The 13232-nt window shown below is 33.2% G+C and overlaps 1 protein-coding gene and 1 non-coding gene across 2 annotated transcripts in view; one reads left to right on the top strand and one right to left on the bottom strand.

Moving 5' to 3' along the window:
• Positions 1-13232, bottom strand: part of LOC128174452 (receptor-type tyrosine-protein phosphatase T-like) — a gene marked incomplete at its 5' end in the record, with an annotated part of 106381 nt that overhangs the window by 59559 nt on the left and 33590 nt on the right. Inside the window, one exon of the mRNA XM_052840008.1 lies at positions 7847-8104. Coding sequence (XP_052695968.1) covers positions 7847-8104 — 258 coding nt within the window. The remainder of the gene's footprint in view (positions 1-7846; positions 8105-13232) is intronic.
• On the top strand, positions 4698-4770 carry Trnas-gcu (transfer RNA serine (anticodon GCU)). Its single transcript has one exon. It is a non-coding gene; the product is annotated as a tRNA-Ser (tRNA).

Below are 13232 nucleotides of genomic sequence, written 5' to 3'. Positions count from 1 at the left end.
TTCAAATTTTATTTGGTATGAAGGTTAATAAGGTAAGAGTAATCGTTCCTAAGTCCCAAGGCCCAAACACCTTGGGGACTTTTCAATTCTGAGTTGAAAATTTTTTCCTAAATATCATGTTGGAATGATAAATAGATAGATACATATTTCATTATAGGCCTTTATAAGTGGATATATTCGCTTTAATGCAAAACTAAGTCAAATAAATAAAGGGGAAAATTACCTTAAAAGATTTGAGTATCCAACCTGAGAGAAATTCAAAGCCACCCTCCCATCCCCTTAAGGTGGTAAGGAACATCTGTCGATATTAATGTATTAAGTATATCATAATTAAAATACTTTCACCGGTTTAGATTTTTCTTTCACAGTATTCAACCAAAAAAAAAAGTTTTAGAAAATTTTGGAACGTCAAAAATTTTTTCGTCCTCAACGGGATTCGAACTCATGACCTACAGGTTTGTAGTGAACACACTAACACACTGCGCTACGCTGTAATTTGTCGATAATGGGAAAGAAGCTATTTAAAAAAATATTCTTGATTTTATTGTTTATTTAAATAAATAATACGACACAACGTTAAGGTGTCACATACCACATTACTTGTAAGTAATGAATTTTCCAATTATAAATCCAATCTATTCATTTAACAAATTTTTCAAAAAAGCGGCCCCCTCACAAATTGCCTCAGTTTAAATCAGTCAGTACCGGAATCGCATGCTTCCAGGTTTACTTTTTTGCGTACTGCGTCTTCAAAAAGTGGTGTATAGAGCCACCTTAAATCATATCTACGAGGATTGTTCGGAAATTATTGAGAAAACACAATTAGCGAATTTTAATGAAAATTGGCATAAACATTGAAGAATCATAAACGAATAATTAGGCAAAGTAATATTACAAAATAATTAATAGTTTGTTTAGACAGTACATAAACAAGTGGATGGTCGGGGCACCCAGCGCAGGGACAAACTCGGAGTTTTAAAAACTTAAACATATTCCTTCTAAGTGTTGTAGACCTACAATTCTTGATAAAAAAATCAAATTAGGTATGTTCATTTTGCTATTTATTATGATTGACTTTTGTTTAAGTTTTAAGCTAGTGTTTCAGTTGATATACGAAGAAAGTACTAAATATTTACCAAGCAATTGAAGTCTGACTGAGACGGTTTATTGAATTTTGACATCAAGGCGGCGCAGCAAATATAACATAAAATTGGTGTGAATCCTACGAGAAGACCTTTTTTGGCCAAGAAATTGCTTAAATAAAAACTAAATGATGGAAAAAGGTCCAAAGCTTCAGTTAATCGGGGTTTATTTACCGACTGCTTAACTATAGAATTAAAACATTTTTTCAACACAAACTGATTTTAATAGGTCTAAGAAATGTATAGAATGAATGTAAGAGAAGTTTCACAGTAAGTTCACATTTGAGAAGAAATAACTTGAATTTTTCCAGAAAAAATCAAGAATAGAAGTTATATGTAAGAGCTGCCATTTTAAAATAAAAAGGAAAGATGAAAAATGAAGAATAGTTCGATCGAAAGGTGTTTATAACATAGGAGCAAGGAAAAAACTTTAAAATGACGTTGTGATGAATTTATGGTTTGCGCCGGGTTATTGTATGAAGGCAACTTTGGTAGTTTACCAGGAATGAACAAATGATGTCATTAGCTGAAAAATTTAACGTTTACTTAATAAAATACACCCTGGTTTATTATCTGGTGAAATCAATGATTTATCTTTTTCCCAAGGATGTAAAATAAATGTCTCAATAATTTCCGAACAACCCTCGTATTTGTCAATAAAAAAAATTCCCGACAATTTATTTTTAGTCGCGGAAGCAAACTAAATAATTAATTTTTTCCGCGGTACGGAGATTAGCGGAAAATAATTGTCTTGTTGATTCGGGTAGAAAATTGTATCCAATGAAATTCATAGTTACGAGTCACGTGGTGACGAGTGTATGATTGTTGTTCGATTAGCACGAGAAATCAGTTCTAGCCCGTCTTCTTACAAAGACGCATGAAATTTTCATCAATAATTTTTTTTATTTTTTATTATACTATAGTTTAGAAGCTTAAAATTTTCATATTTTTGTTGCAAAGTCCCTGCACTACCCTCGAGACGGCGCGCATTTGCGACTTTGACATGGTTTGGGACACAGGTTTCCAGCGATTTTTCTATTTAATAGTTTTTTATTTCTGGTTTTTTCTGGCCGGTCACGTCGTCGATGAAAGGTTCAAATATTTGTTAAAAAAGGGTGATGCAGTGATTTTTTATGTTACATTATATGTAAATAATACAATTTTGTATTGTTCAGCTTAAAATAAACTTCCGGCTCCCCCGTATGCATTCTGGGCTACTCGGCAAATATATATTTGCTTGTCATTTTTGTAAGAATAGATAAGACCATGTTAATATGGCTGTTTCGTGTATGTTTCACATCCTTAACTAAGAGCGTATATAATGGATATAAAGCGACGAAACAAATATTTCATACCAATAGACATCAGTGTAAATCTATACTTATAAATTAAGGCATTTTGTAAATAAACTAGAAAAAATTAATCAAAAAGCTACTTTAATTTTCGATAAACAAGCCCGAAATAGCAATTATGAGAGTAAGTTGTTGAACACGCTTTGGCGGATCCAAACCAGCGGTAGTTTGCATCAAAATATATACTTTAATGAGATGAGATTGAATGATTATTTAAAGAACGAATATCTATTGGTAATTTATTTAGAGTATGCATAGAAGTTAAGATTTTACAAATGTTGAGCAAATAAAATGAGCCAATTCGTTTCTTGAATGCGCGATTTTAGTTATGATGGATAGACGCTTTGGAAGAACGAACTCTGATGTAATTCTAACATATGTCGTGTCCACAATGACGATAAAATCGGGTATTTATTTTCCTTATATCTCTTTGAGTTATGAACATGATAATTCAAATTAATGAAACAGATCCGTATCAGCAAAAAGAATACATTCATTTGTTATCATCAGTAGCAAGCAATGTTTTTAGAATTTTTTTTTTTTGTATTTGAACTTATTTATTCCACAACAATTGACAAGTAATATCTTATTTTAATGTCTGTCGTTGGTATGGTTGCTTTGCGCGATGTGGTCCTTAATATGGGAGGATAACGCAAAATTTGCAATTTTTTTACCATCGTAATTATGATCCTATATGAGAATGAAGTAAAATAAAACATTCCTTATTTTTTAAAGGACACTGTGTTAATGTTTCAAAAGAATAAGAACAACTTGATGCATAAAACGCCCTTTGAAACGTTCGATAATTGCTAATATGTCAATGCATATAAAGTACATGTGTCGTATTATAGAAAGAAAACTGAAAATAAAATTTAAAGGTAATACATTTTTAAAAAAGGTGTCCATTAGTCATACTGCTTGGACAACGACTGTGAAACTTTTTTTCAATCACTATACATTATGAGTACTATAACCCAAGAGTTAACTGTGTATGGCCTAAAATCAAGAAGTGGAACGGAAATCGATATGCTATTTGTAAAGACAGAGACCAACACTGGCCCTGTGGGTCAATTCAATTGTAATAGACGATTGATCCTTTCACAAAAACGTATATCAGGATAGAGTTATCTACATATGTGAAAAGTTTCGTGTCCATGGCATGATTACTAGTAGATCATTCTTAAAAAGCGGATCAACGTGTTTCTTCCAGTGACCCGGAGCAACCGCAAACTTTTCTCACTGTCATTTTAACGTTTCTCATTGCTCTTGTGTTTTAAACACCTTACAAACGATTTTTGTGGGGAAAAAATGGAATTAATTTTACCTGAAAGTCAAGTTACTGTGAATGTCTCCTTGAGTCATTTTGTACATATTTTAGAACTGTTCACAGCTGTTATTGAGTAAATAGGACCTGATATTTAGCCCCCTTGTCTTAATTCTAGTTAAACAATCAGTGAAATAAAAATAATAATTTCAGTAAGAACTGAAGCTCTTTATCCATTGTCCTCGTAAAACTTTTTGTTTAAGCAACTGCGTGGCCTTAAAAGGTCTTCTTCTGAAATTTTTACCACTTTGATGTAAATTTGCTGCGCCGTTCTGACGTCAAACTTTAATGTAAAGTCGTTGTCAGATTCTATTGCTTGGTTATTATATTTGTACCATATCCGTACTTCAACTCGAACATTAGTGAAACTTGATAAAAAATTGTCCGCAAAACCCAGCAAAGTAAACATACTTAATTTGAGTTCTTTTATCATTAACTGTAAGTCTAGGGACACTATGAATGTAGATGTTTAAATTTTCAAACTCCGAGGTCATGCCTGCACTGGGTACCCCGACTGTCACAATTTACGTCCATGCTTACTTTCCATACATTTTGTGTTACGTTTATAGTGTTACTTATTTATTATCAGAGTTGCTTTTCATAGTTAAAAGTTCACTCAGCCGGTTTTACTGGGCGGGTTCTAATTCCGTGCATTTAGGAATTCAGTCTGGGCGAAGCAATTGGAGAGAGCGGATGTTTTCAACCAGCTCCCTCATTTCATGTAAAGCATTTTCTTATGTTACATATAAGTATTAATGATCAGAGTCCAACTATTCCGGGTAAGTTTCTTTTCATTTTATTGAGTCGGATTAAAAGCCGTATTTATTCCTAAAATGGCCAGATAACTGTCACCGGGTTCACTGTCAGTCAATATATTGGGTCTCAATAGCTCAGTGGTTAGAGCGCTGGCACGCTACGCCAGAGGCCCTGGGTTCATGTCCCGGTTGAGACTTGACTTTTCACCACCTGTGACATTTGGCGCCCAACGTACAAATCCAACGGTCACTCCCTAGGAACATGTTTCACAACATTTCCTTAACTCGTAGAATTGTACTCGTAAATTTGAGGACGAATTTCTACCAAGAGGGGGAGTATGTCACCGGGTGTGTGACTGTCAGTCAATATATCGGGTCTCAATAGCTCAGTGGTAAGAGCGCTGGCACGGTACACCAGAGGCCCTGGGTTAGAGTCCCGGTTGGGCTTGACTTTTTACCACATGTGGCATAACATTGTTTTGTATTTTTCGTAATTTAGAAGTATTTTGAAGTAAAGTGTGATATTGAGTATTTGCTCACATGAAAACTATTAAGTATAAAGTAAAGGTATGTGTATTGTTGGAATGTAAACATATGTTGTATGTATTTCAGAGTAAGGCGCGTAGTAGTTGCCGTAAAATAAATATATTTATGTAGTACACAAGTATATGGAAGGTAAGTACGTGTACGAGTCTAATGATGAAGTAGTAAAGTAATGCTCACCAAAATGTGCAAATATAAGTGTAAATACAGGAAAATGTATTGAGTAAGTTATGTGTAGTAAAATGCAAGTATGAGTAAAATTATGTATTCTGTGTATTTATCATTTCATTTAAATTTCAGATCCCTTTTTGTACCTTTATTTGAAGTCTATGGAACAGTTGGAACTCTATTTGTCAATTATCACCTGAATAAAAGCCTTCTAAACATACTGAAAATTATTATTTTTGGAGCCGCTAAGTCACTCGGCGACATCAACTTGTTTATCAACCATCGTAAACAAAATATTAAATGATCCTTTAATATTCTTTGTTTAATTATTTGTTGGGGTTTCTTCGATGTTTTTTCCAATTTTCACCCAAATTCAATTGGAAAAGGAAATATTCAAGTTGTCAAAACTATTTCCAAACAACCCTCGTGCATCAAATCTTTTTCAATTTTAAAGCAACATACCTCTGTTTCAATCAAAAATCTGAATCTGATAACATCTTAGTCGAATTGTTTGGATGAGGTTTACAATTAAAAAGAACTGACTTCAAATAAAATTTAAAAGCAACTATTTTTATACCCTAACTATTTATAAACTATCGTTATTTTACAAGATTAATAAAAGGATTAATTCGGTAAAATGCTTTTGGCAAATGAAAAAGAATTTTTGCAATCAAAATGGCCCAAACTGTACAAATGCCTGGTAAGATTAAACGATATGCCTTGTTTATTAAAGTGGCTCTATACGCCCATAGTTTATTCCAAATTTCAATAGAAGACCACAAAACATATATTTATCAAATATTAAAATGATGATAGGGATACTATGTATTTTTGAAGAATTTTTAAATGTTTTTTCGTGTTTTTGTAAAATAGTTTTTAAAAAGACAGCTATTAACAAATTGAGAAAAAAAATTGTCATATGATGGATATTTCCTTCAGACACATAAAAAAACTACACTTTTTAACATTCAAAAATGTTATTATTGCAATTTTCTTTAGTATTTCCCCAAAACATAATTTTTCATATTTTCTTACTCTGTTGACAAATCATCTAAAAAAAGATGCTTGATGTTATAAGAAAATGTATTTTGAAAAATGTGACATAAAAAATTGAATGAGAATCATTGCAAATAAACACAAAAAATATTTTAAATTTTATTTGGTTTGAAAGTTTCTCAGGTAAGGGTTATCGTTCCTAAGTCTTAAGGCCCAAACACCTTGGGGACTTTTCATTTCTGAGTTGAAGAACATTTCCTAAATATAATGTTGGAATGATAAATACATACATATTTCATTATAGGGTTGTATAAGTGAATATACTTGTATTCGCTTTAATGCAAAACTAAGTCAATAAATAAAGGGGGGAATTGACTAGGCTAATAGGACTTACATGTATGTATCCAAACCTAAAAGAAATTCAAAGCAACCCTCCGATCCCATGAAGGTGTCGATATCAACCAAAAAATACGTTTTAGAAAAATTTGGAAAGTGAAAAATGTTTTTGTTCTCAAGGGGAATTGAACTCATGACCAATTGGGTTGTAGTAAATCCACTAACCCACTGTGCTACGGTGTAACATATCGATAATGCATGAGAAACTCTTTAAAAAAATATACTTGATTTTATTGTTTATTTCGATAAATAATACCACACAACGTGAAGATGTCACATACCACATTACTTGTAAGTAATGAATTTTCCACTTATCAAATCAAATCTATTCATTTAACAAATTTTTCAAAAGAGCGGTCCCCATACAATTCGCCTCAGTTAAAATCAGCCAGTACCGGAATTGCTTGATTCCAGATTTACTTTTTGTATGCTGTCAAAGGAAGATAACTTTTTAGAATATAAAAGTAATATTTATGTTAGGGATGTCAACGAGTACTGTGGAATTATATTATTTCCTGGTGGCTCAATTTTCGTGGAATTTGTGGGTTAACGTTTCTCTTATCAACGAATTTATATCCTCCACAAATTAATAAATTTGTGTTATTAAGTCATATATCCTTATGATGGTACAATGGAATACACGAAATTAGGTCCCAACAAACCTGTAAAATTTCAGAAATCCACGAAATTTGTTCCCATGAATTTAATTCCGTTGCAATTGTATTTGATTGATAGAATATCGCTCGGTACGATCATCGACTAAAGTTTTCTTAGTCGATTACTCGTTATAAGATAAATGAAATCAAAACATTTCAATTTTATCTTAACGCGGCAGTATTCGGGCTACGAATGAAAAACCCTATTTTGATCCGCAAGTTACACTCTGTTCCATCGATGTCCCTGGCTAATAATTGATTTATTCGGTTTTGTAGATCAAATTATTGTTTTGAATATTGTAGGATTCAGTGTAGACTTTAATGTTTATAACTCTTCTAAGTTTGTTAACACCAATATAAAAGTGATAATTTCAGTCCGTGTATTAAGTTTTTTTTTTAAGTGGGAAAAAACTGATTGACATATATGTACAATTTAATAAAAATAAACTTTTTGTACAACCAGTCCTGTCCATCAAGAATGGATTAAAACCAAGAATAACATGTTTTAACTTACCATAAACTTGTATTTCACACAGTTCAAGAATCGCCCCATGTTCACCAGTGTTATCATCTTCAGGAGCGTCATACGTAGTCTCTACAATGACGTATCTAGCTGTCTGTTTACAGGGGATGTCAATTGTAATTTTAGGTACTTCTTCGGCGGTTGTATTGTCAGTGTAACACCGGGTTCTTTGAGTCGTTATCGTTTCTTTAGCTGGGGATTCAGATACATCGAGGTAGAACTGTCTGAAGCGATATGGCTTCCAAGATCCTGAAATATTTAAAATGTGAATATTAACAAGTATTGTGAGAGTCAGAATTTGTTTAGATTTAATTTATTTAACAAGAGGCCAAAAGGCCTTAAAAAGGCATTGTCACGATTTGGCTAAAAATATATTTTTCCGATTCTAATGTTTACAATGCTTTAGTAAAGCATTTTTTATAGGCATCTAAAATTTGAAAGGTAAATAAGACATTTACAACCATATCTGAGGAATACATGGACAATAAAAGAAGATATATGTAACTGTTTCTAGTTCTAATGAACATATTGAAAATAGTTGGGAATTTTCAATTTTACATACAAGTGTAGTATTTTGTTAGTGCCTAATATTCTGTGGATAATTCTATAGTTAAACCATATCAATCTTGAATCCTTTGGAGCAGATCTAGGGTTTGAATAAACCTAGCTGTTTCCAGTTTAAATCTAGAGGTAAATTTAAATTGCAGGCCAATTTGTTTTCACAAAAAGGTTTCTGATTTGATTTTGATTTTTAAGGTGGAATAACACACCTGAAAAAAGTCACTCAAATTAACAGGAATTTTTTTGATAATGAAAGATATAATGATAAATAAACTGTATGTCAAATAAGTAAAAATTTGCAGTTTGGGGATAAATCAAAGTACTGAAGAACTGATGGGAGTTGATTTTATCGATTATTATTTATTTTAAAATCAATGATACGCTTTTTTGCATGGCAAGCACTTTCCTATATGTATTTGAATTACGCACTTTTTTTTATAACATGAATTCTCCAACAGGAATATCGTGAAAATCCATTATGAATCATGTTGTATAATATTCAAAGATCTATTCCATTAATTCATCTAGAGTATCAAATAAATCATGAGCAATATGAAATCCTTTCTCATAAAGAGCCTTATAAAATACATATTTATTTTGAATCTTTAGAAATACTTATCCAGCCTGAGTTATTTGTCAAAAGTATCCTAATCCATGTTAGTTTAAAAGACGTAATAAATATTTCAACTTTTGTCATTCTGCATCTCCTTTTTTACTAGTGACTAATTTCTTTCTGTAAAAGTTTTAATTTATTATCAAAGTTCAATTGTTCCATGTTTTTTTTTTAGGTTCGCAGTATATATTACTCCAAGATTTGTAAAAGGTTCTGTCGTCCATTGTAGACCAGTATCACTGAAAGTTGTATTCGAATTCATGTTTGAGCTAATCCAGATTGCTTTTCTTTTAGAAATGTTGGGTTTTATTCCAAAAAAATTTGAAAACTGAAAAAGACGATTAAGAGCACTTTTTAAATTTTTTTAAGATCCATCCAGTGTAAAACTTTGACCCCCCCCCCCCCCATTGTGGTCCAACCCTACCCTGGGGATCATGATTTTCACAACTTTGAATCTACACTACCTGAGGATACTTCTACACAGGTTTCAGCTTTCCTGGCTGATTAGTTTCTTAAAAATTTACTTTACTTTATATATTCCTATGTTAAACTTTGACACCCCCCCCTCCAATTGTGGCCCCAGTTTGGTTGAAATTCGCCCAGTAAGTCTTGAGAAGATGTTGGAAATGTGAAAAGTTTACGGACAGACGGACGACAGATAAATGTGATCAGAAAAGCTCACTTGAGCTTTCAGCTCAGGTGGGCTAAAAAGGAACACGTTTCTAGAATAAACAGGACATCGATCCTGAGACCGAGCTTTCGCTGCTACAGATTCGACCCCGAATCATTAATGCGACACTACTACTGTGTACCTCACGTTTTTTTTCCGGATCTATCATCAAATATATCGAATATGCATCGACGATCGTTCTTGTCGATTGCAAACACTGTTGAAATACCAGGCGGAATGCACAAGTTCATTTTCATTGAGTTTCTGTATGAGCATTGCACCATCTCATTTTTCAGTTGTTTGTGGTTTTTTAAGATAAGTTTTCTAGTTTCTGGACTTATAATCCTCACGGTGATAGGGCAGGGTCCACTGTTCTTATTTCCCGGGACTGTGGATTGCGAGAATGCCCCGGAGCTTAAATACTACTGAAAAACAATATTATTTCAACCAACAAAAATTTACTTTGACCGAGAGTATTCTTTAAAATCTTAATAATATATATAGACAACGACGTCAAACATAATAGTTGATGCATTTTTGTGAAGAGCGTATCCTAACATTGCAACTCATCTAATTAAAATGCATCGGACCAAGTGATTAATGACATTAAATATTTTAAAGAAAAATTCATTGTTATGTCATATATTTTGAGGTTCTTTCTTGGGCTTGAAATAGAAATTTTGTTTATTAGAAATAATATTAAAACATTTTATCAAATTATCAAAAGAAGGCACGTTTTCACTAATTAAAAGCGATTTACATAAAATTGGGTATATATCCGTCGGTTTCCCAAGCATGATTCACATTGGTTCTTATATTCTCTCCCAACTTTACTTCAGGGACCAAGCCCGTTTAATTTCAATGTAACCATAATTATTTAAAGAAAGGGGTCTAACTCTGATCCAGATAAAACAAGAATAGAATTCCTGGGTCCCCCGCCGGTGAAGCAGTATACTAGTATCGAGTCTATCGACCAATGCTGATTTAGGAACTTGACCAAGGTATTAGTGGTATAAACATTTGGTATAAATTTAATGAAAATCCGTCAAAATTTGTAGGCATGAGAGCGCTTACAAGGTCAATTTTTGGATAAAACGGAGTCATTATTGTGGTCAAAGTCCCATAACTCCAACAAAAAGAATCGACCAATGCTGATTTTCGAACTTGACCAAAGTATTAGTGGTATAAACATTTGGTATAAAGTTAATGAAAATCCGTCAAAATTTGTAGGCATGAGAGCGCTTACAAAAAAGTGTGACGGACGGAGACACGGACCCACGAACGGACGGACAGACAGACGGACTGACGGACGCAAAGGAAAGCTATAGTCCACTGCGGTGAAACCGGTAGGGGACTAAAAAAACGAAGATTCTTGTAGGTTATAGCGGTAAAAAAAATAATCAATTGCAGAAACATTAAATTGCAATAATGAAATATATTTGCTCAACCATAAAATGGGACACATATTCTTTCCAGTTTTATCAATAATAACTACATTTCCTCTTCTGTAAATGTCAGTTTTGCTTTTAGGTATATACATTTCTATGTATGCCTTTTTCATTTGATATCACACAACCGAATTGTCACTTATTGCACTGTCACCCCAAAGTAAAACATGAGTATTGACATGTTAAAAACTATTTATACTACGCGCCAAGTCACTCGCGCGTGACGAAACTAAGAAAAAATTAAAGATTTCAGTAATGTCGTAAAATCAAAAACGTAAGAAATTCATATATAAGACAGTGGATAAACCAATTGTCAATGACATTGCTTGATTTGCAACAGTGTGTGGTTTGCGCATATGCGAGTTATACCATACTGTGGAATCATTAGATTTCGAGTTGACTCAATTTTCGTGGTATTCGTATGAAGCCCTTCCCCTCCCCCCGCTTATCTGGCGGTAGTGAGAGATAAAAGGGAAATGATGCCTATTCATAAATTCATGTCAGCTTTAATTTGATGTAAACATAAGGAGCCAGCAATTTTCTTGAAACTTGCCATGTAGCAACCTCTAGATCTTATGATACAATAGCAACTCACGGTATAAAGTTGCATTAGTGGTCAGACTTCTGCGTGTGTGCATTATTTGCTGTAAAGAGTCTAAAGGTTTGCGTATTATTCCACGTTCAGCACGTGTAGACATTTTCATACAGCAAGGTATGCTTGTTCAAGATATGGTCAAGTGTTGTATTTCTCATTTGAAAGATCACCACTTGCGAGCGGGACATGAAGTTGAAACGTCTTAACTCAGAAAAGTTTCCTAAGAAATCAACCAAAGTGAAATCATAGATTTACTCAGTGATTTAAGGGAAAGAATATTGCAAGGTTTCTCTAAGAAACTTGATTTTAGAAATACATTAAACATGTGTGACGAGGATTATCATAATCTAACGGATCAGTTTGAAGAGTTGGTTAGTCGTCTTTCGTCTTTCCCCACATCTGCTGTTCGATCTACTCGAGAGGCCTTTTACTTACAAAATTACGTACAGGCATGTCTCATTCTATTCTTGCAACTTTGTTTGGTTTAACTAAGATACAAGTTTACTGAATCCTTTATTCAGGATTTTGTAGCTTCGTTTCTATGGTTTCCCCATATTACACGTTCCGAAATAATTGAAAATCACACAACTGTCTTTGCAAAAGAACTTTTTTTATGACTGGGTAGATGATATAATTATTCTTGTAATGAACGGCACCTAAATATATACATGTATCGAGAAAAGTAGTTCTTATACCCAACAGCGTAGATGTTTTTCAATGCATAAAGGTCACTCACTCATAAAACCCATGATAATCACTTGTACTGATGGGTATATCGTAAGTGGTTATAAGGCCATTTTTTGCAGATGGCAAAAATAGCGATGCACACATTTTAATTAACATGTAAAATACTAATGCGGAAGGAATCGTAGATTGGCTAAATGAGAATGACATATTTATTCTTGACCGTGGGTTTCGCGATGCTGTTGAAACAATTACAGACTTCGGGTTTCAAGTGTGAGATGCCAGCATTTCTGAACAAAACGGTGAACCAGCATACCACAGAAGCCAATAGCTCAAGACTCGTTACAAATCTACGCTGGATGGTAGAGTCCGCAAACAGTAGATTAAAACGTTGGCAGTTTCTCTCCAATGTGGTAACATATACACAGTACATAGTGGCGATGGGTACCTTGAATATTATTAGGTAGGGAATGTATTTTTATATAACTTTAGGTGCTCGTGAACAAGTCACTTATAGAAGCAAAAATGTTTATCTTATTGTTATGTACCCATACAGTATAATGAATTTCTGATGTGTCACGCAAATAGTGTTTTAAGGGGTCAAAAGTCTAAATAAACAATCAGACTTGTTAGTAGTAAAGTAATAATTGGCTACCTAAAATCAACGGTATCCAGTGCACGTAAAATGAGTTTGGTATAAGTATCATAGTGTCATTTTGACCCTCAAATATATTTTTCTATTTTGCTCATTTCAAAATGTATTTTATATTTTTAATTATATTGACCAGATAAGATATATTATTTGC

This window comes from Crassostrea angulata, chromosome 2, assembly GCF_025612915.1.
Source record: "Crassostrea angulata isolate pt1a10 chromosome 2, ASM2561291v2, whole genome shotgun sequence".
Taxonomy (NCBI): Eukaryota; Metazoa; Mollusca; class Bivalvia; order Ostreida; family Ostreidae; genus Magallana; species Magallana angulata.
The sequence above is the reverse complement of the archived record's forward strand: the minus strand, read 5'-3'. Positions and strand labels throughout refer to the sequence as shown.